This window comes from Topomyia yanbarensis, chromosome 3 (genome assembly GCF_030247195.1).
Source record: "Topomyia yanbarensis strain Yona2022 chromosome 3, ASM3024719v1, whole genome shotgun sequence".
Classification (NCBI taxonomy): domain Eukaryota; kingdom Metazoa; phylum Arthropoda; class Insecta; order Diptera; family Culicidae; genus Topomyia; species Topomyia yanbarensis.
In genome coordinates, this window is record NC_080672.1 from 369,924,942 (window position 1) to 369,951,150 (window position 26,209).

A 26,209-nucleotide genomic window follows, 5' to 3' on the forward strand; every position below is an offset into this window, starting at 1 on the left:
AAATCATGTCCAAATTAAGCCATTTTTGGCGAAAGTTCTTAAATTCACACCTAAAATAAGAATTTGAGCTGACCGATGTATATTTCAAAACTTTTTCAAAATGTGGAGAGGTCTAAGGGACACCTTCTGGCCTTTACAAGGAACTTTAGGAGAGGACTCCTCTTCCTATAACTTCTAGGCACCCTAGTAGATGTTCCCTCTTGTGGATCATCAGACTCGCCCTCGTCAGGGGAGTGAGCATAGATGTTTGTTGAGGAACGTTTTAGTTTATACCCGTGTAGTTTGTACGCGGGACATGCCGAGATATTATGCAGATTCCCTGCACAGTAAGGACACTTCTCAGCATTCTTACTGCACGAATTATTCACACGATTCTCACCGCATTTTTCACAGCGGGCCTTATTGCTGCAATGGGTGGCATTGTGACCTAATTGTTTACACTTTGTGCAATTCATGACCCGCGGTACAAACGGACGGACAGGCAGACGAACCTTGAGCAAGAGGACGTAATTCGGTAAAGCGGTACCAGCGAAGATTACCCGATAAGAGTTTGATTGGGGGTATGTTTTTGAACCATCCCCCGCAAAAACTACTGAGTGCAAACGTTTGCACTCAAGTAGTTTTACTGGCTGAAGTATGTGGTCTCTAAAACGGCCAACCATTTGCTGTAGCAGATCCTCGCACGTCAAACTCTTATCGGTGACAACGCCTTCAGACTGTACTTTTACAGCTGGAATATACACATAATAGTCCTTCGTAAAGTGCCCGCAGCAAGCAATATCGTTTGCCTACTTTGAATTAGTTTGCACGACCCTGACCCTGTCTGAGCGGACCTTTCTTATTTCGGTCACAGCCGAGAACCGTTCCGTCAGGTCTTTTGAAATCTGGAATAGATTTATCGATTTTGTTTTGGGCCGAAAGAAGACCACAAAGGGACCGGTCGAGAGCTCTGGATATTGTTTGGGTCGGGGGAGAGCCTTGGGAGTCGATTCGATCTCCTTTTAGTCATCCGGGGAGGGAGCCATCGACACCGTCAACGCACGGGGTCAGCACCCGCGCAGACAGAAAAAAGGTAGATTTCACTTATCTGTATATTTGTTTCCCACTACGCATCAGTCCAGCGTATATAGCTGGCTATTGTTCAATCCTCATTTTGTGAACAAGGCTGAGGAATGCGGCCTAACGGTTAACACACGCACAAAATAAGAAAAAGTTCAAAACCTCGAGAGGCAGAGAATGCGCAAGATAACACTAAACGCGGATTAGCACTATTCTTTGTCTTACACTTACGGACTGGAAAAAAAAACACTTGCGTCTCGATAGAGCGCTCGTAAACGGATGTGGATCAAGAAGTACATTAAAGATAGGCTTATAAAGAAGCAAATTTGCCCATCTATCAACGAAGTTTGCTGTCTACTAATATGAAATAGCTCCGGAGTGAAGGTATGCTGATGACAATCGATCTATATTAAATATTAAAAAAAAAACAAAAATAACAGAGCGATTCATTCACGAAAATGACCTCGTGTACATAAAGTTCAAAGAGTTCCTGGCTGGAGTAGACAACGCAGATCGAATTGGGAATAAATGTTTCAGATGCCCTACTCCATCATTTCTCATATTTGACCAGGGACTCAACATTCTCAAGCGACGATATGTAACTATGGAGCTCGATTGCGACGTGTTAATTATAACAGTTTACAGCTAATTGCGGATACTAATATGCAGAAGCATTTAAGAGCACGCAAAGATATTTCGAGCCTTTAAATTTCATGTCACCTTGCCTGCTGCCATAACAATGCGGCTCATTTTAGCAATCTAGGAATAAATACATACCGTGATTATCTCCAGGTTCCTAAACCTCAAACCTGACTCCTGAAACGAAACTTATTTGAGAGGTGGACCTTTATCACTTTAATCGAATGTAACTCTACATCTGATTTCACCTACTTAATTATAGGGGTCCCTCAGTTCTATAGTGACCAGGGGCAACGAGTGGCCCTAAGACGGCCATGGTTTCTACTAACTAATGTTTCTTTTTTTCAATTTTCAAAAGCATCCGTTTATGCGATAAAGTTTTCATATGGATTTATTGCCTTGTAAAGAAGCTTATCTAAAGAAAAAATTCAAAACCTTGCCACATCCCAGTTTGCCACAATCTGCACCTGCACCGGCACAGTTCATTAAGATCAATCAGCCGATCGGTCACTACTTTACGGCAGATCCAATCCATTTCCTTCCCAGGAAGCAAACCATGAGCGGGAACGCTCAAACCCATTTGAAGCGGCGGGAAAGCAGGGAAAAACGTCAAATCGCGATTTCAAAGAACTCAATTTTATGATATTTCCAATCAAACTACCCGAATCGATCGAACGTAATCAGCATCTAATGAATCAAAGAGTACTTCATCACCCGTTTGAACGAACCTCGGTGGCGATAGGGTGGCGGCGGTAGCGGCAGCGGCGGCGGGCATCGAATGACCTGCCAGAACATCCAATTCAGAAGCCAATCCTTTTCTGAACGAGCAACTACATCACGCTGCTTGGAGATGTACCGAACCGGCATCTCATCGGTGTGGCACTAAGCAGACAAGACAACGTCCGACGACGCATCCAGGGGGAGAAAAATGCTGATGACGATTTTTACGCTTCCGTACGGAGATCCGTGGGACATGTAAACCCGATAAGACCACGTCTTGAGCCGATTTAGGTTCTGTAGCTTCTGGGTACCTACACATCGTCAGTCAGCTACTTACTTTCGGGCTCATTGCGTTGATGAGCGGGAAACGGGTCATAAAAAGACCAACCAACCGACACATCCGAAATGGAGAATCGGTTTGGTCCCACCGCAGCAGCAACAGCAGCGGCAGCGAAGGGTCAGACAGATTAACGACCGGAGGCTGAATGTTGAATTTTACTTGAATAAATCTTTATACGTGGCTGATGGTGATTAGCTGCGGAGTCGGAATGAAAGCACTTTCGGGGATCGTTTCGGGTTTCCCTTTTCATTGGACAGAGCCTGACCGCCGGGCCGCGCTGCGCCGATTTTCGTGGGGCTGCTGGCCAGTTTCATCAGCCGTAAAGAACTTGATGATTGATTGGGGCAAGATTAAAAATTTCGATCTCGTTTCGGTGTCGGTTCTACGTTTTTGGACCGGCGAGGGCGGGGGAATTCGGGAGCAAAGCGTTTGGATTTGAGTGTATATGAAAGGAAGCATCTCGTATCCTTGGGTACGGTCGAGTTTTGTCTTGTGCGGCTTGCTGGTCCAGAGGGAATTATGACGTGAACAGCGGGATGTTAGAGTACGGAATCATGTTTGATGGTGTATTACTTTGGAAGATTATTATTGATTAGCTGCAAGGTATTTTCAGTTCGTGTCGTTTCCATCGCATCCTTTTCAGTTAGAGGAATGTTTCAGCTGCCAATTTGAAAATTGTAAATAATAAGTGATACGAACATTAGTTTTTATTGAATGTTCAGTTGGTTGCAGATGAACATTACATAAATTGCATATTAGAAATCGAAAGTGAAAGTTTTTTTTGTAGCGTGAAAATTTTTACCTCCGCAGATTTTCGTGCTTGTGAAGGTTCAAGTTACCTTTTTTAAGCATGTGTTAGAATTGAACGCTTGGTAGTGTGCGTAGGAAAAATTGTGTTCAGCTTTGCCACCGGATTATTCATTTAAACCTTTTTAAAACTCTAAAATAAGAATATCAGTCGATTAATTAGATTATCACGATTCAATTCATGCAAAATACCTGCTGGAAAAACCATCGGCTTAGCTAAATGGTGCTTTTGAAAAAGTTGCTGTTGTTTTTTCATTGCGCAGTTGTGTTGCGTACCCCAGCTCGGTGTGGTAGTGTGATAAAAAATCACAGCCACTTTTTCAAAAGCACCATCCAGCTAAGCCGATGGTTTTTCCAGCAGGTATTTTGCATGAATTGAATCGTGATGATCTAATAAATCGACTGATATTCTTCTTTTAGAGTTTTGAAAAGGTTTAAATGGATAATCTGGTGGCAAAGCTGAACACAATTTTTCTTACGCATACTACCAAGCCTTGAGGTAACTTGAGCCTGAAATGCGCGAAGCAGGGGTTCCAACAGTACAGCCTTGCGACAGTATTTCAGAGGCTGTCGTCTTCTTTTCGCTTCGACAGTTTGATGACCGAATCAAGCACGACAGCTCTCAGTAAAACTGTTATGCGACTTGCAACGTTGCCGTCTTGTACAGCACACGACAGTTTGCGCATACGTCTACAACTATAGTTGATGTGCGATGACAGCCTCAGTTGGTTTTGCGTAACATTTCTATCGTTCTTGGTGGTAGAACCGACACATCGATGCAATCAAAGAACATTTTTTTTCTGTGAAAGTCGTGCTCTGTACATTAGTTAAGCCCAGTACGGTGCGGGATACTGAACGATTTAGAATGAATGCTGCATGCAAGGTTTTCATTCATTTCCCATACGGGATCAAAACCAGCGGCTTTATTTGATTTGATTTCAAACAGTTAGCGAATTTTTAACGTCGTTCGAAATTAAAAACCTGAGCAAATATTTTTAGTCGTTGTGGTAGACTGTTATGTTGCGGGGAGAATCATTTGAGTGAAGCTGGATAGTAATTGTTCAGTAATGGTGATGTGGGTCGAATTGCCGTATCGGGGCAGAAAGCAATCGTTTAGAAGTACGTATTGCGGAAAGTTGGACGGTTTCAGAAAACGGATTTTTGATATGCCGTGTAGATGAAAACGCAGATTGCACCTAGTCACGAATCACAGCATGAACATAGGTCATGAGTTATGAGGCTTTTTTTATTTCCTCGGAAAGCTAAAAAATGGCGTTGCTACAATAGAGAAATACATAATATAGATAAATTTAATTTTAAGAGGGGCGCGCCGCCGATTTCAGGCTCGTGAAATATTTTCGTGATTTGTTGGTTATGCTAATTTGTTTGAGATGATCAACAAGCTGATGATTTTATTTGTTTTATTATGCCACTCAATAGCGAACGTGTTTGTCGAGATTGTCCTAACAACTGTACTTTACAAGGTACAGGCACACCTCGAAATAGGGGACGTTGGGGAGTTGTGAACCATTGGGAGTTGTGAGCAGCGCTAAGCCATGAATAATTAAAATGTGGTAACTACTAAATATTTCTACTGTCATGACATTTTCTTATTAGCAATTTTACCCGAAAAACAGGATTATACAACAATTTTAAACGTCCCGTGCCGCAACCGCGAATTCACGAGGTTTAGCGTGAATCAATGGTCACCTATCCATTGCGAATCAGATCACATTTCTAACTAATATTTAGTTTAGAATTATCTTAAAATTTAACTTCTATAGACCCATTAAAAATAAGAAAAAATGCCTTTAACATTGCTTTGTTTAGCGTACTGTGTAGCACGTAATAATAGAAATAAATTTCAATCACTTGTTATGTTTAATATAGAATGTATTATTATTGTTAGTGGTAAACTGCCCAAATACAGCACTTGTTTTTAAAAAATGATGGCTTTCATCATCAAGAATAGTTGAAAATGGTTTGTAAAAATATTCCCTCGGTCTCGTATTTATAAACTTTTAAATAAAAATATATTTTTCATGCTTTAAATTTTTATATCTTTAAATTTTAAAGTTCCAAAATTATTAAATCTGACTTTCAAAATTTCTTAATCTTCAATAGTTTAATTTTTTTTCCTTTTACATTTCAAAATATTTAAAATTTCAAATCTTTAATTCTTTAAATTTTTAAATTTCTAAATTTTTGAATTCTTAAATTTTTAAATTCTTAGATTTATCAATTTTTCATTTTCTCGTATATTAATCATATGATTTTTTAATTCCGAAATCCTATTTTTTGAAATTTCAGCTTAAATTCTTTAATTTTCAATTTTGTATGTCATATTTAATGTTCAGTAAATTTTTTATGTCATATTTAATGTACAGTAATCATTAGGGGTCGGCCAATTCGGACCTAGTAAGGGTTTATGAGCTATAGAACTACAACCGATTCACAAATAAATATTTTTTTCCGAAAGCCTGATCAATTGCGCACATTTTTTCTAAGGTAACTTTTTCCGATATCGTACCGTATTGTGTATTAAGGGTTCTACGCAAAAGTACATGAAAGGTCCGAATTACCCCAACCCTGTTCCAATCAGTGAAGACAAATCTCATCACATTGAACGTTCACTAGCGCATTTTTAACGATCAGAGTCACCCTTTTCAAACACCTACAAAAAATCTACGTTCATATAGGTTCCTTAGTAACCACAATGTTGTTGAAAATTAAAACAGCGAAAAAAATCCTGTTCGTTACACAGATTTGATAATTTGACACTATTTATGATGTAACTGACTAACGTTTCGTCGAAAAGACTGCTATGATTCACTCAATGCTGAACCCTATAGCAGATGAAAATTGAATCAAACAATTAATCTCAGCATCATTAGACTCGAGTGAGACATTCAGACAGCAGGATGAAGTCATTTCGATATTCCCAGAAAAACAAAATATTGAAGATAGTAGAAGAAGTAAGGAACGGTGAAGGTTGTAAATTCCGCTGTATTGCTGCTGACGACGAGGACCGGAAATGTGCATACGTCCAAACGGTTTTCAACGCAGGAAACTTTAAACGCCACGTAGTTACGCATCATGCCGAAGTCGCAAGGCGGCTTGGTTTGGAGTACAGTCCAGAGAAGAACCAAACGGAAGTAACCTCAAAACCAACAGCAGGTGAACCGCCAGCCAAAAAAATGAAACAAAAACTGTTAGTTGAGACAACCAAGAAAAATATTTTCCTTGGTACATTGCAACTCGCTACCAGCTTCAATTTGCCATTACGCTATCCTGACTGGCAGGGAATGAAGCTGCTTGCAGGTCCACTTTGGGACGCAGCCGGTATACGCATGAACAAGCACGTAATGCAGCAACTCATTCGAAGGGCTGCTGAATTGATGAGAAGTATTCTAAAAGCGGAAATGAATAGCAAAATAGTTAACTTGAAAATTGACTCAGCCTCTAGACGCAGTCGCTCGGTTTTCGGAGTAAACGTACAGTTCATGGATGAAGAAGATCGTGTTCAAATTCGTCATCTTGGTTAGTAGTGCTGAGAATTCGGAACATATGTTCTAGTTTTCACATGTTTTATCGTAAATATATTTAAGTAATATCAATATAAATGTACAATGCTATATATTTTTTTCATATTTAGCTGTACAAGAAATGATTCAACGGCAGACCAAGGAAAATTTAAAAATTGTTATGGAAGAGGTAATGTTGGTCTACGGGTTATCTTCCAACCAGTTGTTAACAATTGCTCATGATAATGGCGCAAACATGTGTGCGGCCGTAAAACTGCTAAAACTAACGATGGAGAATAACTCAAAATATACAAGCGAACCTTTGAGCACAATGCTACCGCAAGAATCGAATATTTTGAAGTCAGCTATCGATGGCTCGTTCACAGCTGAAAAGGAGAGTGACGATGAACGGACGCTGAGTGATGAAGACGAAGGCGATTGGAATGATGAAAATTTGCAAGATATTGGCGACGCTTTTGATAATGAACAAGAAGGTACTATCAATTACAATTTTGATCAAAGTGCTGACGAAGAAAACAGCGTTGATTTGGGTGTTCTGAACAGCGTAAGATGCGGAGCGCATACGGCGCAGTTGGCTGTTTGGGATGTAGTCAGATTGTATAAAAGTCGACTAGCAAAAATCAATAAGGTTTGCATCAACATGCGGCATAAGGAGTATAGACAACTTTTTGTGTTGCATAAAATTCCGCTTCCACCGAAGGTGGTTGAGACAAGATGGAATGTATGGTACATTCTTCTTAAATATTTAAAATCGTTGAAGGAAACGCCCTTCTCATCGATTCTGCAAAGTCAAGATTCCTCATTTAGTAAGTTTTAGTGTTTCAGGAGGATCATATTCTCCTACATTAACTTATTTCAATATTTTTAATTAATATTCAAATAATTTATAGATTTATCACTCCACTGGAAATTTATTTCAAAGTTTTGCGATGCATTTGAGCCTATGTTCGAATTTACGATGCGGGTTCAAAAGGACCACGTGACGCTATCACAGTTTTATGCTGATTGGCTCGTGTGCCAAGCAAAACTGAGCTCATTTAAAGATTGCAGTAATGTTCTGGCTGTAAAGCTCTTGGCTGCAATGGAACGACGAATTGGTAAACTGAGAGATAATCCGACATTCAAAGCTTGTCTATACTTGGATCCAAGATTTAATTTCGCTGGATCAGGCAGGATAAATTCTGCTGACAAAATCGAAGCTCAGGTATGATTTTATACGTACTATTCTAATGAAACATACTAATGTGAGCTGTTTCAGAATTTTTTGTTGGCCCTAAACAGAAGACTTGATGATATTGCTGGTGTGGAAAATGAACAAATAGATAATATTCATGAAATTGACCAGTCAAACAACTTTGTTGAAAGCTATATATCTGATTTATTCAATGAACAACACGTGACGATCGTTCAAAACCAATCGCAAGCTGACTCGTTATTGGTCGATTTGATGAAGCTTGAATCTCGTGAAAAAATAGCTATCTGTGCAACAGTACCTTCTTCTAATTCTCGGGAAGCAGTGCGCCTTGAAGAAAACTTTAAATCATCGTCCTGTAAACCACCATCTATCGAACCCACACTTACCAAAGCAGGACATCCGGATGCATCACCGTTTGATATAGTTCAATATTGGAACAAACGAAAATACACCAGTCCCCGATTGTTTCGATTGGCCAGAGTTGTGCTATCAGCGCCGTCAACTCAGGTAACCGTTGAACGACTTTTCAGTCAACTGAAATATGTACTCTCAGACTCCCGAATGCGGCTCAACGAAGTATCCATAAAAGATATAATGGTGTTGAAAATGAATGGGGCTTTGCTACCAAAAGTAGTCGATATTCTTCTAACTGAATATAATGATATATAATTCAATATATACATCTATGAAAATAAATATTATTCAATAAACAAAAAGACACATACACTTTTTAGTTTAGTTATATACTCAGCGAACAGCACTTGACCTCACAAAAAATTGTCAAAGAAACCAACATTCAAACTTAGCACGATGTTGACACACAATTTCAAAAAATTATGTGCGCATTTACGCCACCTGGTGGATGTATTCCATGCTAATCTCTCCATCACTGAGCAGCTTTTTATTTCCCCTTAACTTCGTCAAAATCACCATCTCCTGAAATTATCAGACATCCGAGACTGATTATAACCAAGCATGTATTGAATATTTCTAACTACCGGATTTCATTTTGTCGATTCCTCGACAGAATAAATCCGTGCTGTAGGAGACGGTATATTAAGTTGTAGCGTACACCTGACATCTTTCTCATTAATTCATTAATACCTAATAATACCCGGGGCATTCAAAGTTTCGTATAGATCTCACATAATACCGATTGCCTAAGCGGCAAAGAAAACAAAAGTATAACGTCATACTTCACAAAACTTTAGAATAAGTTAGAGAGGCAGCTTTATATTGAGAAAAACGGGGTGGTTGATGTGGGAATACACTTCCCCGCGCTAATATTCAAGATGCCACATATCGATAGCCAGGTACAAGGTTATTGTAGACCCGGAGCTGCACTGTCCCTATTATATAAACCAGAAAACTATGAACACATAATTTGAATCGAGATGTTTTGATTCCTGTAAAGCTTGTTCCAATAAATACATCCATCACAAGAAAATCATTTAAGAAGTTCTCATATTTGGAATTTTGGACGGGCAATAAGTAAACATACTCCCTTATTATATCTACACAACGTCTATGTTTGAGTACAAGCTGTTTAAAAGTCATAAGTTGATCTTGATATTTGGCGAATTACCTATAATTTTTTTGATTCATCGACGTTAAATTCTCACTCGCGAATCTAATCAATTTGTTATTGGCATGCTGCCATTCAAAACCGAATGAATATTGTATAGAGCTTTGATAGCCTAAGGCATGAAAATGGAAAAATGAAACAAACTGTGATGTCGTTGCTTACCACTCGCCTACTACAAAATAAAACCGCCAAAGGCTGCAAGCCAAATTGTAGCTGTTCTGGTTCGTAACTAAGAGTAACTCTTTATTGATCAATAGAATTTTCATCAATTAACATCACTGGTTCCAATTAGAACCACCCATGTCTTATCGATTTTTGCAATGGAAATAAATGCCTATGTTGACCTAAGTTATTCCTATTTAATTTTCACTAAGTTTCGAATTGTGAATTGACAAGTTCTGTTTGATATAAAAAAAATTGTGGCAAATATTCCATAACAAGTAAGAGTTGGGCCAAATTACCTAACAATAGGTTATGAGCTATAAACGTAGAAATCTGTGAATGGATTTGCGAAAATTTATCTTTTCCTGAAAGCTCGACCTCTCAAACGGTTTTTCGCGATCGCGTATCATATCGTATATATGGTAAAAGGTCCGAATTGAATCAACCCATATTCACACACAGATTAAACGAAAACAGTTGATAGTCTCGCCTAAAATAACATATTAAATAAAAGATATTAGACGGCAGGTCCAAAATTACGATAATGCACATAATTTAATTAATTGTTGTTGCCAACAATAATCTTGTTTTCGGTTTACACATTTATCAAAAAAGCGCACGCTCACGAAAACTGAGAACCGCAAAATTTTGTGAGAAAAAACAGAGCTACATTACAGTCATGAAAATTATATACATACGCTTTTCACAGTATTACCATAGCTGAAAAATACCTGGGATCCGAAACTCCCCTCTAATTAAAAAAAAAATCGATTTCTTGATTTTTTAAATTTGTAACATTTTAATATGTTAATTTTGCAACTTTGAAGTCTTCAATTTTGCAATTTTTAAATATTTCGATTTTTTAATTTGGATCAATATTTAGATTTTTGAAAGCTTTAATATTTTTGATGGTTCAGTTCTCGTTTTTACAATATACAGATTGCATACGTCACAGTAATCTGTGAGAACTAAACAAGTGAAATGCTAAAAATACTTAAATTAAGTTAATCCGGGGCAGCGAATTGCACTAGTGTTGCACTTTCTGACAGAAGTGGGAATGAACACGTCTAGTGGCCGGCTCTTTCGCTAGAAACTGCAACTTACTGCTCCGGGGTTGTTCATTAAAAAACGGCATTAGAAAACTATTTATTTAATCAATTCAATCCATCATGCTATAAATCAATTTCCCAAGACAACGTAATGAAAACTGATGTTAAATGACATCCAATGAAAATCGTTCCAGAATTCTGTCCTGGGCAAATTTTTCTACGTTTGAAAACTGCGTTTTATCATGCCTAAAGCACGTCCAAATTAATGCGCATGATTAGCATAACAGTATAACTGTTATGCTGAAAAGTACACTTTACACGTTCGTTCGCTTAAACATGCGTTGATCCTTAAGCGGACCTTACACGAGACAGAAATATTGTCAATAAATATATTGATAAGACTGCTTCAATCCATCAATCTCATTTAAATTCTACAGAATCAATCTATGATTTATTGTCAATATTTCTGCTCGTGCAGGGTCCGCTTTAGCGCAAATTATTGCCGCTGCGTCGATTCAAACTCCATGCAAATGTTCAATGGTGACATTCATCATATGACAGCCCTAGACGACAGTTTTACCTGTTTGGACAAAGAATGTTATCCCTCTCAGAAGGCTGTCTCCGCGACAGTTTATGCGAAACAGCAGACACAAAAAAATGGTAAACCGACAGCCCATTCGGCTCGCTACGTTTAGCGTAGAATATTGTCAACAAAACGAGCGCGGTACAGGCTGTCCCCAAACAGCACCTTTTCTCACAAGATTGCACTGTTGCCATTACAGTTCGGCTTGGCGAGCGAACGTGCTGTAGCAAGAGAGCGTCGAGCACACATAGAGACATCCTATTCTGTTGCACAGCGACAGTAGTAAAAAGGCAGTCATATTGGTAAGCCTGGCGCGAAGACTAATTCGCCATTCGTTTTGTTTACTACCTTCGATACGCATCTCGGCTGGAGACTTTTCAACCAAAAATCATTTCCCACGATAGGTGACACCTGCTCGATCACTCTCCTACGCATAAATAATGGGTATCCCCAAATAGTTATTTACGCAGCTGAACTGACGCAAGCGGCTATAATAAAACTTTCAATTCGCTAACCTCCCCGCGCTTGAAATAAGCAAAAAATACCCTCTTCCAGCAATTAAGTTCGCCCAGCACCCGGCGGAGGCTCCCAGCCTAGATCACGCTTCTACAGCATCGGTCGAGCGAGCGATCTCAATTATCAGTGACGCTCATCTGGCGTTGCGAGTGACTCACATAATAAAACGCTAATTAATTTCTGATTATAAAGATCAGTTTTAACTATTCTGATGCCCCAACGCCATCATAATGGATGTTTTGCTATTGGCTTATTGCCTGAGGCGTTCAGCTCGCCTGATTAGTTTACAAGTTTTTGTTGTCTAATTTGCACGCGAACTGGACTTTTATTGGGATGGGCTTCAACGACTTCGAACGCATTAGCCAAGGAGAACCAGATTCACGCGTTTGATTAGGAAGGAGTTGATATTAATTATACGAAAATTTGATATTTTCATCAGTTCATAAAAGTTTTAGTCTAAAGGGAACAGTACGACTCAAGCCCGTTTTGGTAGATTGGGTGAAGCGATTAGGTGTGTCTTTGGTGGATGATTTAGGTTTCAACGTAAAGTGGATCCACGCTGCTCAGATTGCTTATCGTTTGGTTTGTCTAGTTTAGTTCGGGTTGGGTCAGCTTTACCTCCCCTAACTCCGAGCGACAGTGTCCCGGTGAGATGACTTATTATGGATCCAATTTTAACAAGGCCGTTTTGAGGTTTTCTGTGAATATTCACACGCTTTTTAAATTTATCTGTCCCCATAGTGTGGACTATCACGCCGAGCTGATTGGGTAAAGGTTGACAACAGATATGGTCATCCGTCATGATCGCTGGAAATTATCTGATCGTCTGATATAATTGATGGGAGTGGAGATTAAAACGAAAAAACTCTGTTTTAATCCACCTAGGGGAGCGATTGTGCCTTTTTCATTTATAAACAATGGTTAATTAGTTGGTTAAGTTCAATATAACTATAGAAATGTCTGTTACAATCTTATTACACTTAGCGCGTATACCACTACTACTACGAAAGTCGGCGTTGAAGGAATTTAAACAAAAAGTATAATATTTAATTAGCTTAATCAGCATGAGTTCAATGCTACCTTCAAGTGGACATATTTTTAAATGCTGGGGAAATGGGTTTGGAAGGGGAGGAGGTGGGGGTTAGCAGAGTAAGAGTGGAGGATGCGTCAGAAATCCTTTATCTCATTTCGGCATATGGGGTGGATGAATGGAATTCGGGTGAGAGGGTGACTCAACTACGTGTTAAGCTTCTCATTTGAGACTAGGTTTGAGAAAATCGGATCAGTCATCACCAAAGAATCGATGTGACTTTAACTGGGGAATATGCCCGGGAGCCGGAACATCGGGAATTGTCGGTCTTCCGGAATTCTAGACCTGCGAATCGAAGTAATTTGGTGACCATTTCAAAGGACTTTTAACCTCTGAGACATTACGTAAGTAACGGTTTAAATGGGAAATTCCAGTGTGACCTTGCTAACCAACCTCTAACTCTGGAACCAAAAGTCAGAACCGAATGAAATTCAAGAGCAGTTAACCCTTTACGTTGCAGTGGGACGTATTCGTCGCGCCGACTTCTTCTTAGTTTTTATTGTATTTCTAGTTAGCGTTGACATATGAATGCGAATTCTTTCTTTTAATCAACTGTTAGGGATGTAAGGAGTACAACTAGCACAAAACTTATGTGAATTTGTTAATTACTTATTAGTTATAAACAATCATAACTCGAAAATCTCGTTTTATTTACAAAAAAATCGGCTGTGTCTGAACTCAAAGTCCTAGAGATCTAATCTCAAACATTGAACTAAGTAATAGATTTTTCGCAAAATTTTTCGTAGGTCAGTTTTTTGAAAAAAATTATAAAAATATGCAAAAATGTCTATAAAAGATTCTGAGAGACAGGAATGGCTTTTCAACCAGCATAAAAATAGATAATGTGGTTTTTGAGGTCGCTGATTACGATTCTGAAATCAGAATTAGAAAATTTAAAATGGCGGCTACACAATGGCTGCCATTTTCAGCCAGGCACAGTCGCCATATTGGATCCGCCATTTTGAATTTTACATTTTCGACATCAGAATCAGAATCAGCGACCTCGGAAACCTATGTAATGCTAAAAATAACAGTATTAACAATGAAAAAAAATTCACATCGCAAAGAGTTAATGGGATTACTGTGTCTTTCATCTGAAATCAAATTTGTAAAAATCGGTGCAGAATTAGCTGGGCAATCGGTGTGATATTGGCTTAGGAACTTGGATAGTTCCCCGGGGGCATCAAGAACCGTCATATGTGGCCAATTTGGTCAAAGCTGCATTGATTGGTCATTACTAATCCAAACCTGCAAATCCGCGTAATGTTGAACTTATTTCGATTTGTATTACATCATTCGGACACCATGGTGTTACCAGTTTATAAAGATATTTGCTATGTGACCGTACTCTTCAACCCGTAACTCCGGAACCGGAAGTCGAATGAACAAAAAAATAAATGACAGCTTATGCAAGCGTTATATTGTTCATTCACTGAGTTTGTGAAAATCGGTTCAGCTAACTCTGAGTAAATTTAGTGACATAATTTGGAACACACATACACACACGTTCATTCACACATACATACACCAAATTCCGCTAGCGAATGTAATAATATACATACATGGAACTATTAAGAACCAGAGCTACAGGTCCAAAGCCCTGGTAAAGGAGGATGGTTGTGATGATCTGGGCCGAGGTTACCACGTAAAGCAAGGTAGGTCATAACCCCAATTCCAAGGCGTGAAGCGACCCGTGCCAAGGGATGAGTGATCGAGGGGGTGAAAAAGATGCTCGATCGTTAACGGAGCCTGTGGGGTACCTGGGCAACCCCCACAGTAAGCGTCCCTTACCACGTTAATGCGGAGCTCTGGCGTGGCGGACATCTATTCTCGCGCTACTCGTGGGATTAAACATGGAGTCAACAAAAAACAAAAATAAACAGTCGGAGGTGCCAAACCCCTTCGCTAGAGGTGGTTTGGCGAGGTCTCCCCCCCCCCGTGGGGAGAGTAGTGGAGCGATGAGTGCTGCATCTGAAAGCACCAGTGACCCCCCAGCAGCGGTAGGAAATAGCCCTACCAACGCACCGGACGGGCCACTATCGGCGATGCGCAAAGTGGTGGAGCAGCTCGATGCAATAATCGAGTACACTAGCGCAAAGCAAAACATAAGCAAGGAGTTAAAACAGAGTCTCCTGGAACTCCGAAAAACTGTTCGTGTCGCAAGACAGAAACAGCAGGCTTATGCCAAGAGGGTTGAATGTCGGGAGAAGTCCGACAGAGAAACCCAGACAGTGGCCTCTAAGAGGGAGGGAAAAGAGAAGGTCGATACGGGCACTCAGACAGTGGCCTTCACCTTCTATGGAGCAGCCACGTCGCTTGAAGCGGCGGCCGCGTTCCCCTCGAAGGGAAAAGACAAGGGCAAGGGCACTCGCAAGACGGCGTCGAACGCGAAGCGCCCTAGGAAATCGCCAGGCGAGGGTGCAAAAAGCGACACCACACGGCGTGCAACCGTTAAGGTCAAACGCCGTTTGAACGAGGTAAGCGTGGGCGAGAGTGACCTCGCTGAGCAGAGGGTTGGTACCAGCAACCCGGCGCGACCGGGGCAGGGGGGCCCAAACCCCTGGACGCTGGTCACCAGGAAGAAGCCGGCACCGACACCGGAGGTACCGCGGCCCGCGAAGAAGGCCAAGGACAGAGGCGAGGCCTTGTGGTTGAAAACTGACAAGGAAAAATATGCCGATGTCCTAAAGTAGATGAAGGCGGCCGAAAGCCTTTCGGCCCTTGGGCAAGATGTGCGTAGCGTGAGACGCACCAACACGGGAGAAATGCTTCTGGTGCTGAAGCGAGGCGCACAATCTAGTGCGGTATACAAGGCCTTGGCCCAAGAGGTCCTTGGTGAGGGCGCCCAAGTCAGGTCGCTAGGGGCGGAAATGACTCTCCAGTGCAAGCACTTGGACGAGTTCACGACCGCAGAAGACGTCGTCGCAGCCGTTAAGGAGCATTGCGACGTCACAATCGAGCGGGCCTCTGTGCGATTGAGAGATGGACCCTCTGGCACCCAAGTAGCCTACCTCAGGCTACTGAAGGCGGATGCCAAAAAGGTAACCGAGAAAGGGAAGCTGAAGATCGGCTGGTCGGTATGCCCTATTAGTATACCCCAGCCGCCTTCAGTGGATAGGTACTATCGGTGCCTTGAATCCGGCCACAAAGCATACGAGTGCAAAGGCATAGACAGGAGCAAACTATGTCGTCGCTGCGGCGAGGAGGGACATAAAGAGCGAGGGTGCACTAAGGCACACAAGTGCCTTATCTGCACCGCTAAGAAGCAAGCCCATAAACATGCTATGGGCGGACCTTCGTGTCCCTTCGGTGAGTTAAATAAGAAGAAGCCGTGAACGTCACACAGCTAAATCTTAACCATTGTGCAGCAGCCCAACAGCTGCTGTGGCAGTCGGTCTCGGAGTCGAGGACAGATGTCGCCCTCTTATCAGACCCGTACCGCATCCCTGCCGGCAACGGCAATTGGGTGTTGGACGGGTCTGGAATGGTGGCAATCTGTACAACGGGACGGTTCCCGGTTCAAGAGGTAATACACCCCTCCGCCGAGGGTGTGGCGATTGCCAAGATCAATGGTGTGTTCTATTGCAGCTGCTACGCCCCACCAAGGTGGCCAATAGAACAGTTCTACCAGATGATCGACAGGCTCTCGTCGGACCTAGTGGGCCGGAAACCGGTAGTTATAGCGGGAGACTTTAACGCTTGGGCAGTAGAGTGGGGCACCAGCTGTACAAATAGCAGGGGTCAAGCGCTAATGGAGGCGCTTGCGAAACTCGATATTGTGCTAGCTAACAATGGCTCCGCTAGCAAATTCCGTAGAAACGGGGTGGAGGCATGGATTGACGTAACATTTGCCAGCCCGAGTCTGGTTCCAGGCATGGAATGGAGGGTAGACGAAGGCTACACCCATAGCGATCACTTAGCAATCCGCTTTAGGATCAACTATGGTGTGCAGCATCCGAGGGCGGGAGATCCCTGTCAGGTACGCGGGTGGAAGTCCAATCACTTCGACAGCGAAGCTTTCACCGCGGCCCTGGGACTGGAGACCAACACCGACAGTCTAAGCGGGGAAGCGCTGGTAGCTGTTCTATCACGCGCGTGCGACGCCACTATGCCGAGAAAAAACACTGCCAAGAAACGGTAGATGCCCGGTATACTGGTGGAGTGCCGAGATTGCAGCTCTACGGTCAGCCTGCCTCAGAGCTAGACGTAGGATGCAAAGAGCTCGCACCGAGGATGCAAGAGAGAACCGCCGTGAAGTGTTTCGAGCTGCGAAATTGGCCTTAACAAGACCATTAAAAGCAGCAAGAGAGCGTGTTTCGACAACCTGTGTGAGAGTGCCAACGCGAATCCGTGGGGTGACGCCTACAGGATAGTGATGGCCAAGACCAAAGCGGGCTCTTCACCCCCAGAACGGTCTCCGGACCGGTTGGCGACGATTAACGAAGTACTCTTCCCGTCTCGAGCCACAAGCCCCTGGCCACCTGCACTACGAGACAGTGCGGGCACGGCAGAAATGGTGGCTCTGGTGACGAATGAAGAACTATTCGCAGTGGCTAATTCCCTAGCAATGAACAAAGCTCCAAGGCCAGATGGAGTTCCAAACAGCGCTCTCAAGGCAGCGATCATAACGAACCCGAACATGTTCAGGCTAGCTATGCAGAGATGCCTTGACGAGTGCCGTTTCCCCGATAGATGGAAAAGGCAGAAATTGGTGCTGTTGCCGAAGCCTCGGAAGCCGGGTCGGCGACCCATCGGTGTACAGACCAATCTGTCTGATTGACACGACTGGCAAATTGCTTGAGAGGATCATCCTCAACAGGCTAACCCCGTACGCGGAAGGTACGGACGGACTGTCAAGCAACCAGTTTGGCCTTCGGAAGGGTAAGTCCACAGTGGACGCTCTCAACTCAGTGATAAATACTGCCGAGATAGCGATCCAACGAAAAAGGCGAGGCATTCGATACTGTGCGTTAGTGACACTTGACGTGAAGAACGCATTCAACAGCGCAAGCTGGGATGCCATCGCGCTCTCGTTACACTGGCTTAGCCTACCGGTGGGTCTGTACCGGATCCTGGAAAGCTACTTCCAGAACCGCGTACTGCTATACGAGAGCGATGCCGGTCAGAAAAGGGTTCCGATTACTGCCGGAGTCCCGCAGGGCTCGATTCTAGGCCCGGTGCTATGGAACCTCATGTATGACGGTGTTCTGAGACTGAAGTTCCCTCCTGGGGTCAAGATCGTCGGCTTTGCCGACGACGTAACCTTGGAGGTCTACGGGGAGTCAATTCCTGAGGTAAAACTAACCGCAGAACACGCGATTAGCTCGGTGGAGGAATGGATGAGCGCGAGAGGCCTGGAGCTCGCTCATCATAAGACGGAGGTAGTTATCGTCAACAACCGCAAGTCGGCACAACATGCAGTTATCCATGTGGGAGAAGTCGCGATCACTTCACAGCGAAGTCTGAAGTCTCTCGGAGTCATTATAGACGACAAGCTGACCTTCGGCAGCCATGTCGACTATACGTGCAAGAGAGCGTCGACTGCTGTTGCGGTACTATCGAGAATGATGTCCAACAGCTCAAAGGTGTGCGCCAGTAGACGTAGGTTACTGGCAGGCGTTGCCGTATCTATCCTCAGGTACGGCGGCCCGTCATGGTCAAGAGTACTGACGGTAACCAGTTACCTACAGAAACTGGAGCGCACCTACCGCGTGATGTGCCTCAGAGTGATATCTGCCTACCGCACGGTATCACATGATATCATGCTTGATAGCGAGCATGATGCCCGTCGGGCTGGTCATTCGGGAAGATGAAGAGTGCTTGGAGCTACGTGGAAATAGAGAAGCCCGCGAGCGCACCAGGGTGACCTCGGTCGCCAGATGGCATCGTGAGTGGGACAACTCCTCGAAAGGTAGGTGGACCCACCGGCTGATACCTAGCATATCGAGCTGGGTGGGCAGACCCCATGGGGAAGTTCACTTTCATCTGACACAATTCCTGTCAGGCCATGGCTGCTTCCGACAGTACCTCCACAGGTTCGGGCACGCGGAGGTCCCAGCCTGCCCTGACTACCCAGGTGTAGACGAAACTGCCGAACACATACTGTTCGTATGTCCCCGTTTCGACGTCGAAAGAAGAGCAATGCTTGACGTATGTGGCTGGGACACAACCCCTGATACCCTTACTCAGCGGATGTGTCAATCGGTGGAGAAGTGGAACGCAGTCTCGACTGCAACCACCCAGATTGCCAGTAGGCTACAGGTAATCTGGCGAACCGAGCAACAGACGACGGGCACGACTAACTAGTGATTGGTTAGTTGAAGCGGAAAAGGCCGAGCGCAGATAAGTGAGTGAATGGTCTGTTCATGCCAAGGCAGGTTTGGCGCAGCGACTGGCAATCGCGTAAGGGGTAAAACCAGCCTCCCCGAAGCAAGGCGAGTGTACAGGCGTATATGTGGACTACCTCATGCCAAGATGGGATGTTTGGAATATTTTTCCTCTCAAGGCAAACCAACCCATTTTCACGCTAAGGTTTTTTTTATCCTATTTCTGACTGGTACTTAAACCGGTTTTGCTCTTAAAACCGATTTAATCCACCTAGCAGTGAGGCATTTCCTACACATATCGCTGTCATGTCATCATTCATTAGTTTACAGAACACATGCGAAGTAGTAAATCAAAATTATAAAATACACGAATCAAATTATAATAGCTTAATTAATGAAAATTTATACTATATTTAGAAATAAGTATAAGATAATTAGAATAAATTGACTCAAACTAACAAATTGAATGAAATAAATAAATGGAATGACTCAACCAGAAATGAATCAAATGAATCAAATGAATAAAATGAATAAAATGAATCAAATGCATCAAATGAATCAAATGAATCAAATGAATCAAATTAATCAAATTAATCAAATGCATCAAATGCATCAAATGAATCAAATGAATCAAATGAATCAAATGAAGCAAATGAAGCAAATGAAGCAAATGAAGCAAATGAAGCAAATGAAGCAAATGAAGCAAATGAAGCAAATGAAGCAAATGAAGCAAATGAAGCAAATGAAGCAAATGAAGCAAATGAAGCAAATGAAGCAAATGAAGCAAATGAAGCAAATGAAGCAAATGAAGCAAATGAAGCAAATGAAGCAAATGAAGCAAATGAAGCAAATGAAGCAAATGAAGCAAATGAAGCAAATGAAGCAAATGAAGCAAATGAAGCAAATGAAGCAAATGAAGCAAATGAAGCAAATGAAGCAAATGAAGCAAATGAAGCAAATGAAGCAAATGAAGCAAATGAAGCAAATGAAGCAAATGAAGCAAATGAAGCAAATGAAGCAAATGAAGCAAATGAAGCAAATGAAGCAAATGAAGCAAATGAAGCAAATGAAGCAAATGAAGCAAATGAAGCAAATGAAGCAAATAAAGCAAATGAAGCAAATGAAGCAAATGAAGCAAATGAAGCAAATGAAGCAAATGAAGCAAATGAAGCAAATGAAGCAAATGAAGCAAATGAAGCAAATGAAGCAAATGAAGCAAATGAAGCAAATGAAGCAAATGAAGCAAATGAAGCAAATGAAGCAAATGAAGCAAATGAAGCAAATGAAGCAAATGAAGCAAATGAAGCAAATGAAGCAAATGAAGCAAATGAAGCAAATGAAGCAAATGAAGCAAATGAAGCAAATGAAGCAAATGAAGCAAATGAAGCAAATGAATCAAATGAATCAAATGAATCAAATGAATCAAATGAACCAAATGAATCAAATGAATAAAATGAATGGAATGAACAAAGAAAATAAAATGAATAAAAAATAAATTAAATGAATAAATGAAACAAACGAACCAAATAAACAAAATGAAGTGAATTGACAAAATGAATAAAAAAGAAGAAAATTCACTGATTGAAATAATAAATTAATCGATGTTGTAAGGTTATACATTAATGGAACAAAAAATTGTGTCAAATGAATTATTTGGATGAAATGAATAAAACTGAAAAAATAGTCAGGTTAATAAAATGTTCTTCATTTTAAACAAAATTTATGAACTGGAAAAATGAATAGTATGCATTGAATGAAAACATTGAAAAAAATAAGTGAAATGAATGATATGATTAAAATGCACGAAATGAATAAACTGATCAGAGTGAATCCAAATGATGAAACGATTAAAGTAGAATAAATTAACGCAGATGAACAAAATTAATAAAAAGATGCCGAATGAAACAATTAATTAAAATGCAATGATCATTTGAAGTTAAAGTTAAAAAACATTTTTGAATAAGATAAGAAAATAGATAATCCAGATTGTACGAATTTGAGAACCATTGCATCAGAAAGTTATGAAATGATTTTAAAAATTTTATCTTCCGAGAAAAGGCTAATTAATATACAATGGGATTTCTAGGGCTTCTATCCTTTTTTGTTTTAGTCTTTTCGTTTTCACGCTTCTTTACTTGACGGCGTCGTTTCAAGATTATTTAGTGTTTAAACATTATTGATGGACCTTTATTAGTTATCCGGAACCTGGAACGTTCAATTTGCTTTGGAATTCAAAGTTTACTTTTTGGTCACATATTCCCGAAAAAAAATGTGCAGAATAGAATTTGCTGGTCCTGTAATTTAACGCGCAATTGAATATAGTAAAGTGAGACAAGGTCACATGACATATTCTTTCGTGACGTTTACAACGATTTGACGAATCTTCATTTGACAAATATGTCATAACTTTATCAAATGAACGCCTACATCAAAACTTATTACAGATTCGGAAAGTAGACAAAATCTCACGAAAGCCCTTTGAACAGAGAGCAAAAGATGGAGAATGCGACTCGTAAAAGAGACAAGTAGATATTTCAAAGTTTTCATTTGAATTAAAATAAATAGTGTGAAGTGTCTAGGCTATGTCGATAGCATAAAAGGCGTGCAATCAGTTGATTATAATGCAGTCTCTTTCCAGTCATTCTTATAGCTTGCATACTGTTTCGTTCGAAATTCTCGCTCAGGAAATATGGATAAATAACCAATACTGTGAAAAAGAAATGGTTCAAACTGTCAGGATGGCAAAAATGTAGTCCGATCAACTATTTGTCCAATGCATAAACTCTGATTGTAATCCTCGCTAATTTACTTGTACAATATGGAAAACCGGAACGAAACGTGTGCTGAATTATCCAATGCCTCACTAATAATTGTGACTTCCATTGAAACTTCAATTGAAGTGTACTCAGTATAGAGCAGATATGAACGACGATAAGTTAGAAGACACCTTGTACTTGCATCCCCCATTGAGATTGAGGACTTTGGGAGACTTATTTTCCCGGATCTAATTCGTGGATATTTTTGGGCTTTGATCCGTTATTTTTCATGAAAGTTCATACCAATACAACGTATGTGCATTTTCAATAATATCATCACGAAAAAGGTGTTCTTAGTTTTCACACTTCCAGTTAAGCCACATATTTTTCTGAGATAGCCAAGATTTTCCTTTATTATAGTGTTTATACAAGATTTGAATAGAACTGAATTAAATTTGAGTTGATGTAGTTTTCGATGGTCACCTATCTACCCATAGTGCATCGTTTCGAAATACACTCAAGTTTTTTTTTACGCGGTGTTTTTTGCGCGGTATTTTTTTACGCGGTTTTTTTTTACGCGGATTTTGAAATTTACGCGGTTTTCATTTACGCGGATTTTGAAATTTACGCGGTTTTTGAAATTTACGCGGTTTTCATTTACGCGGATTTTGGAATTTACGCGGTATCCATCAATGAGGTTCCCTTTATCGCGGATTCTTAAATTTAAGTGGTCTTCATTTACGCGGATTTTGAAATTTACGCGGTTTTCATTTACGCGGATTTTGAAATTTACGCGGTTTTCATTTACGCGGATTTTGAAATTTACGCGGTTTTCATCTACGCGGTTTTCATTTACGCGGCTTCTATCCCCCGCGTAAAAAAACCTGAGTGTACCAATTTCACCTTGAAAATAGTTATAGTTTTCCCATAAGGCAAATGTTTTGCAAATTTTCTCGGACTACAAATATTTTATTTGACATGTAGGATGTATTATTAAACTTGTTTCCGCGAGTCTCTTGTACACTAAAATGCAAAGAAAATAATAGGGTAACAGACAAAAAAATTATTTTGTTTTCTCAAACCTTCACAATTACATCGCACACATGAAATTAGCTTGATTATTAATAAAGATTAGCAGAGAATCTTATCACACAACTTAGAAATGGATAGAGAAATAGCAAGATAGATGTGAGTCGTGACAGTTTCCACCAACATGAAGAAAGAGAGAGAGAGAGAGAGAGAGAGAGAGAGAGAGAGAGAGGGAGAGAAAGAGAGAGTGAGATAGAGATGGGGAGGGCATGTGAGAAATAGCAAATGATGGCTCATGCCGAGCCCTTATTTTTATAGGTATATTATGCGATATATTGATTCCTTACATCCTTATTATAAATAATGCAAGAAGTAATTTTTGCGCCATAACCAATATAATCTAAATTTTGCAAAGAGCTAAATTTTTGCTAGAGCTTTGGGATTCAAAAATACTGTTTCTTTCGGTGATGCCACGAGTATAATTGTATGAGAAGCCTTTTATCTCACTACTAGGTGAATTACTTGATGATCTGTATAGTTATATACCACCCAATACAGTAATGTTTCGATTATATCACTATGCGTTTATATCAATACTCGTTTATATCACCCTCGAATATATCACGGTTTTATCTCGATTATATCACGCTTTTTGAAATACAGATAAGGCACACTACATTTTGATCCAATTAAGCCACATGTTGTGTCCTGGCACTTTTAGGGTTTTTTTTTATAATTGATTTGCTTATTTGCATATAGGGTAATGAGCCTATTACTAGGTTTCGGACTATTTCGTTAAGGGTTTATATATGATGAGGTCGGTCAAAAAGTCGAACTTTTTTATTCTTTTATCTTAAAGTATAGATTCTTAAGAAAGTATCTGAACTTTTTATAGAGGTATAAGTAGTAGAAGCAGTTATAGCGCTGTTTATCTTGTTCCTTTAAGTGAAGACAGGGCGTGGCGCGAAACTTCAAACGTGAATAATCTCGAAATCATGTTTACCAAGACGTTGTTCCAATGACTAGGATTGCCGAAATATTCTTCGACCGATTTCAATTTTAGTTTTAAATTCTTCGTAACTTATTTGCCGTGTCCTTAAGCGACCGTCTGGAGGGACCGTTTGGTGTAGCAGGTAAACAAATCGACTTCTTTTTTAAATTGTTAGTTATCCGCAAGAAAATCTAACAAAATAATGAGAAAAACAAATTACGCAAGATATGGTAGGTATGCCTAGATATGCATTTTCTCTTGAATCGATGTGTATACTTTTCTTTTGAAAGGACAACATCAACAATTGGTGATGGGACTATTTCTATGGATGTTGAAACAACGAGAACTGAATCGTAATCTCTTCAAATACACTGATTTTAATAGTCAAAATATTTGTCCAATACTTTAATGTGGCAGATTCCTTTAAGTTTAGTTTTGGGTGGTTCAACTATTTTAAGAAACGATATATGCTACGTAAGGTGAAGCTGTGGGGGGGGGGGGATAAATTATCCACTGATGCCATACCGTTTTACCCAATGCGTTGAACAAAGATGGCAGACGCTGCCATCGGCTTCAAATGGGTAGTGTGATTATAGAAACATGACAAAAATAGGCCCATTACCCTACTATGATTTATTCTTTTGACTAACTTGACCTTATCATTACTTTTTGTTTATAGAAATACATGGATTAATGCTTGAATGTAATTTTTTGGTTTGTTTTGAATATATCACGCTTCAAATATATCACGCTAAAATACAGACCGACCGTGATATAATCGAAACATTACTGTATTTACTTCACGATTGAACGTAACGCCTAATCCAAGGGATAAATACATGAACTCTAGAAAAAAAAATCACTATGAACGCATTATTGTGTTTTTGAAGTGAACTTACATATTGCTTTTTGAGAAATAGTTCAATTATTATATAGGCAATTCACAAAATGTTTTCAAAATCGAATTCCTTGAATCACGTAGATGTGTTTTCATACCTCGATATTCAAAATCGGTTTAGTTTTGCCCCTAAAACACCAGTAAAGCAATACTCTATATGAAACGGTCTCTTTTTTAATTAGTAAAAATTGGTAAGAGAGGAATAGAAATACAAAATGTTTAATATTTAATAATTTAATGTCGCTCGTGAACGGATTTTGACAATACAGTTAACTCTCTCTATGTCGATATCGAAGGGACCATCGACATAGTGAGAGATCGACATATAGAACACAATGATTTTCTTTGAGACAACTTTTCCTTCAGGACATCATAATGCATACCGGGAAATGAAGATATATGCACGTATTGGGGGAGTAGGGTAGTAGATGACGAGGTAAAGTGCACGCGCAGTGCAAAACATCAGGTTTGCTGCTTGAGAAGGTATTCCTTATTTGCGGTTTATCATTCTGATCCACACGTAATTGAAATTGATTGAACCACGAAAGTATGATTTCCGTGCTACAGATGGTTGCATTTTAAATATTTTTATAGCACGTTAATGTCAAAATTTTGAACCCAAAAATGCATAGTTTATAGAAAACCTCGATATGTGCAGATTAAGGGGTTATATATGTTGAGATGCGGGAAAAAAGGGAAAAGTTTGAATTTTTATAAATGTATGTAGCGATATTTTTATGAAATACTTGTTATACATTTAGCGTAGTACAATGTCCAATTTGGAAAATCCACTTGAAAACATAAAACATATTAATAATTGTCGAAGATATAGCAATTTCCGCAAAACTCGTTTTTTTTTCAAAGAGGTTTGCCGTGACTACAATTCCAGTCTAACAGCTCAACTGAAACCAACCAACTA

At 40.4% G+C, this 26,209-nt stretch overlaps 1 protein-coding gene across 1 annotated transcript; it reads left to right on the top strand.

The window, feature by feature from the left end:
- The first annotated feature begins 6,486 nt into the window (after nt 1-6,486).
- LOC131688234 (uncharacterized) lies at nt 6,487-11,796 on the top strand. The gene is made up of 3 exons (XM_058972406.1): nt 6,487-7,105; nt 7,221-7,707; nt 11,580-11,796. The coding sequence occupies exons 1-3, from the start codon at nt 6,487-6,489 to the stop codon at nt 11,794-11,796; spliced, it is 1,323 nt and encodes a 440-aa protein (XP_058828389.1).
- The last annotated feature ends 14,413 nt before the right edge of the window (nt 11,797-26,209 follow it).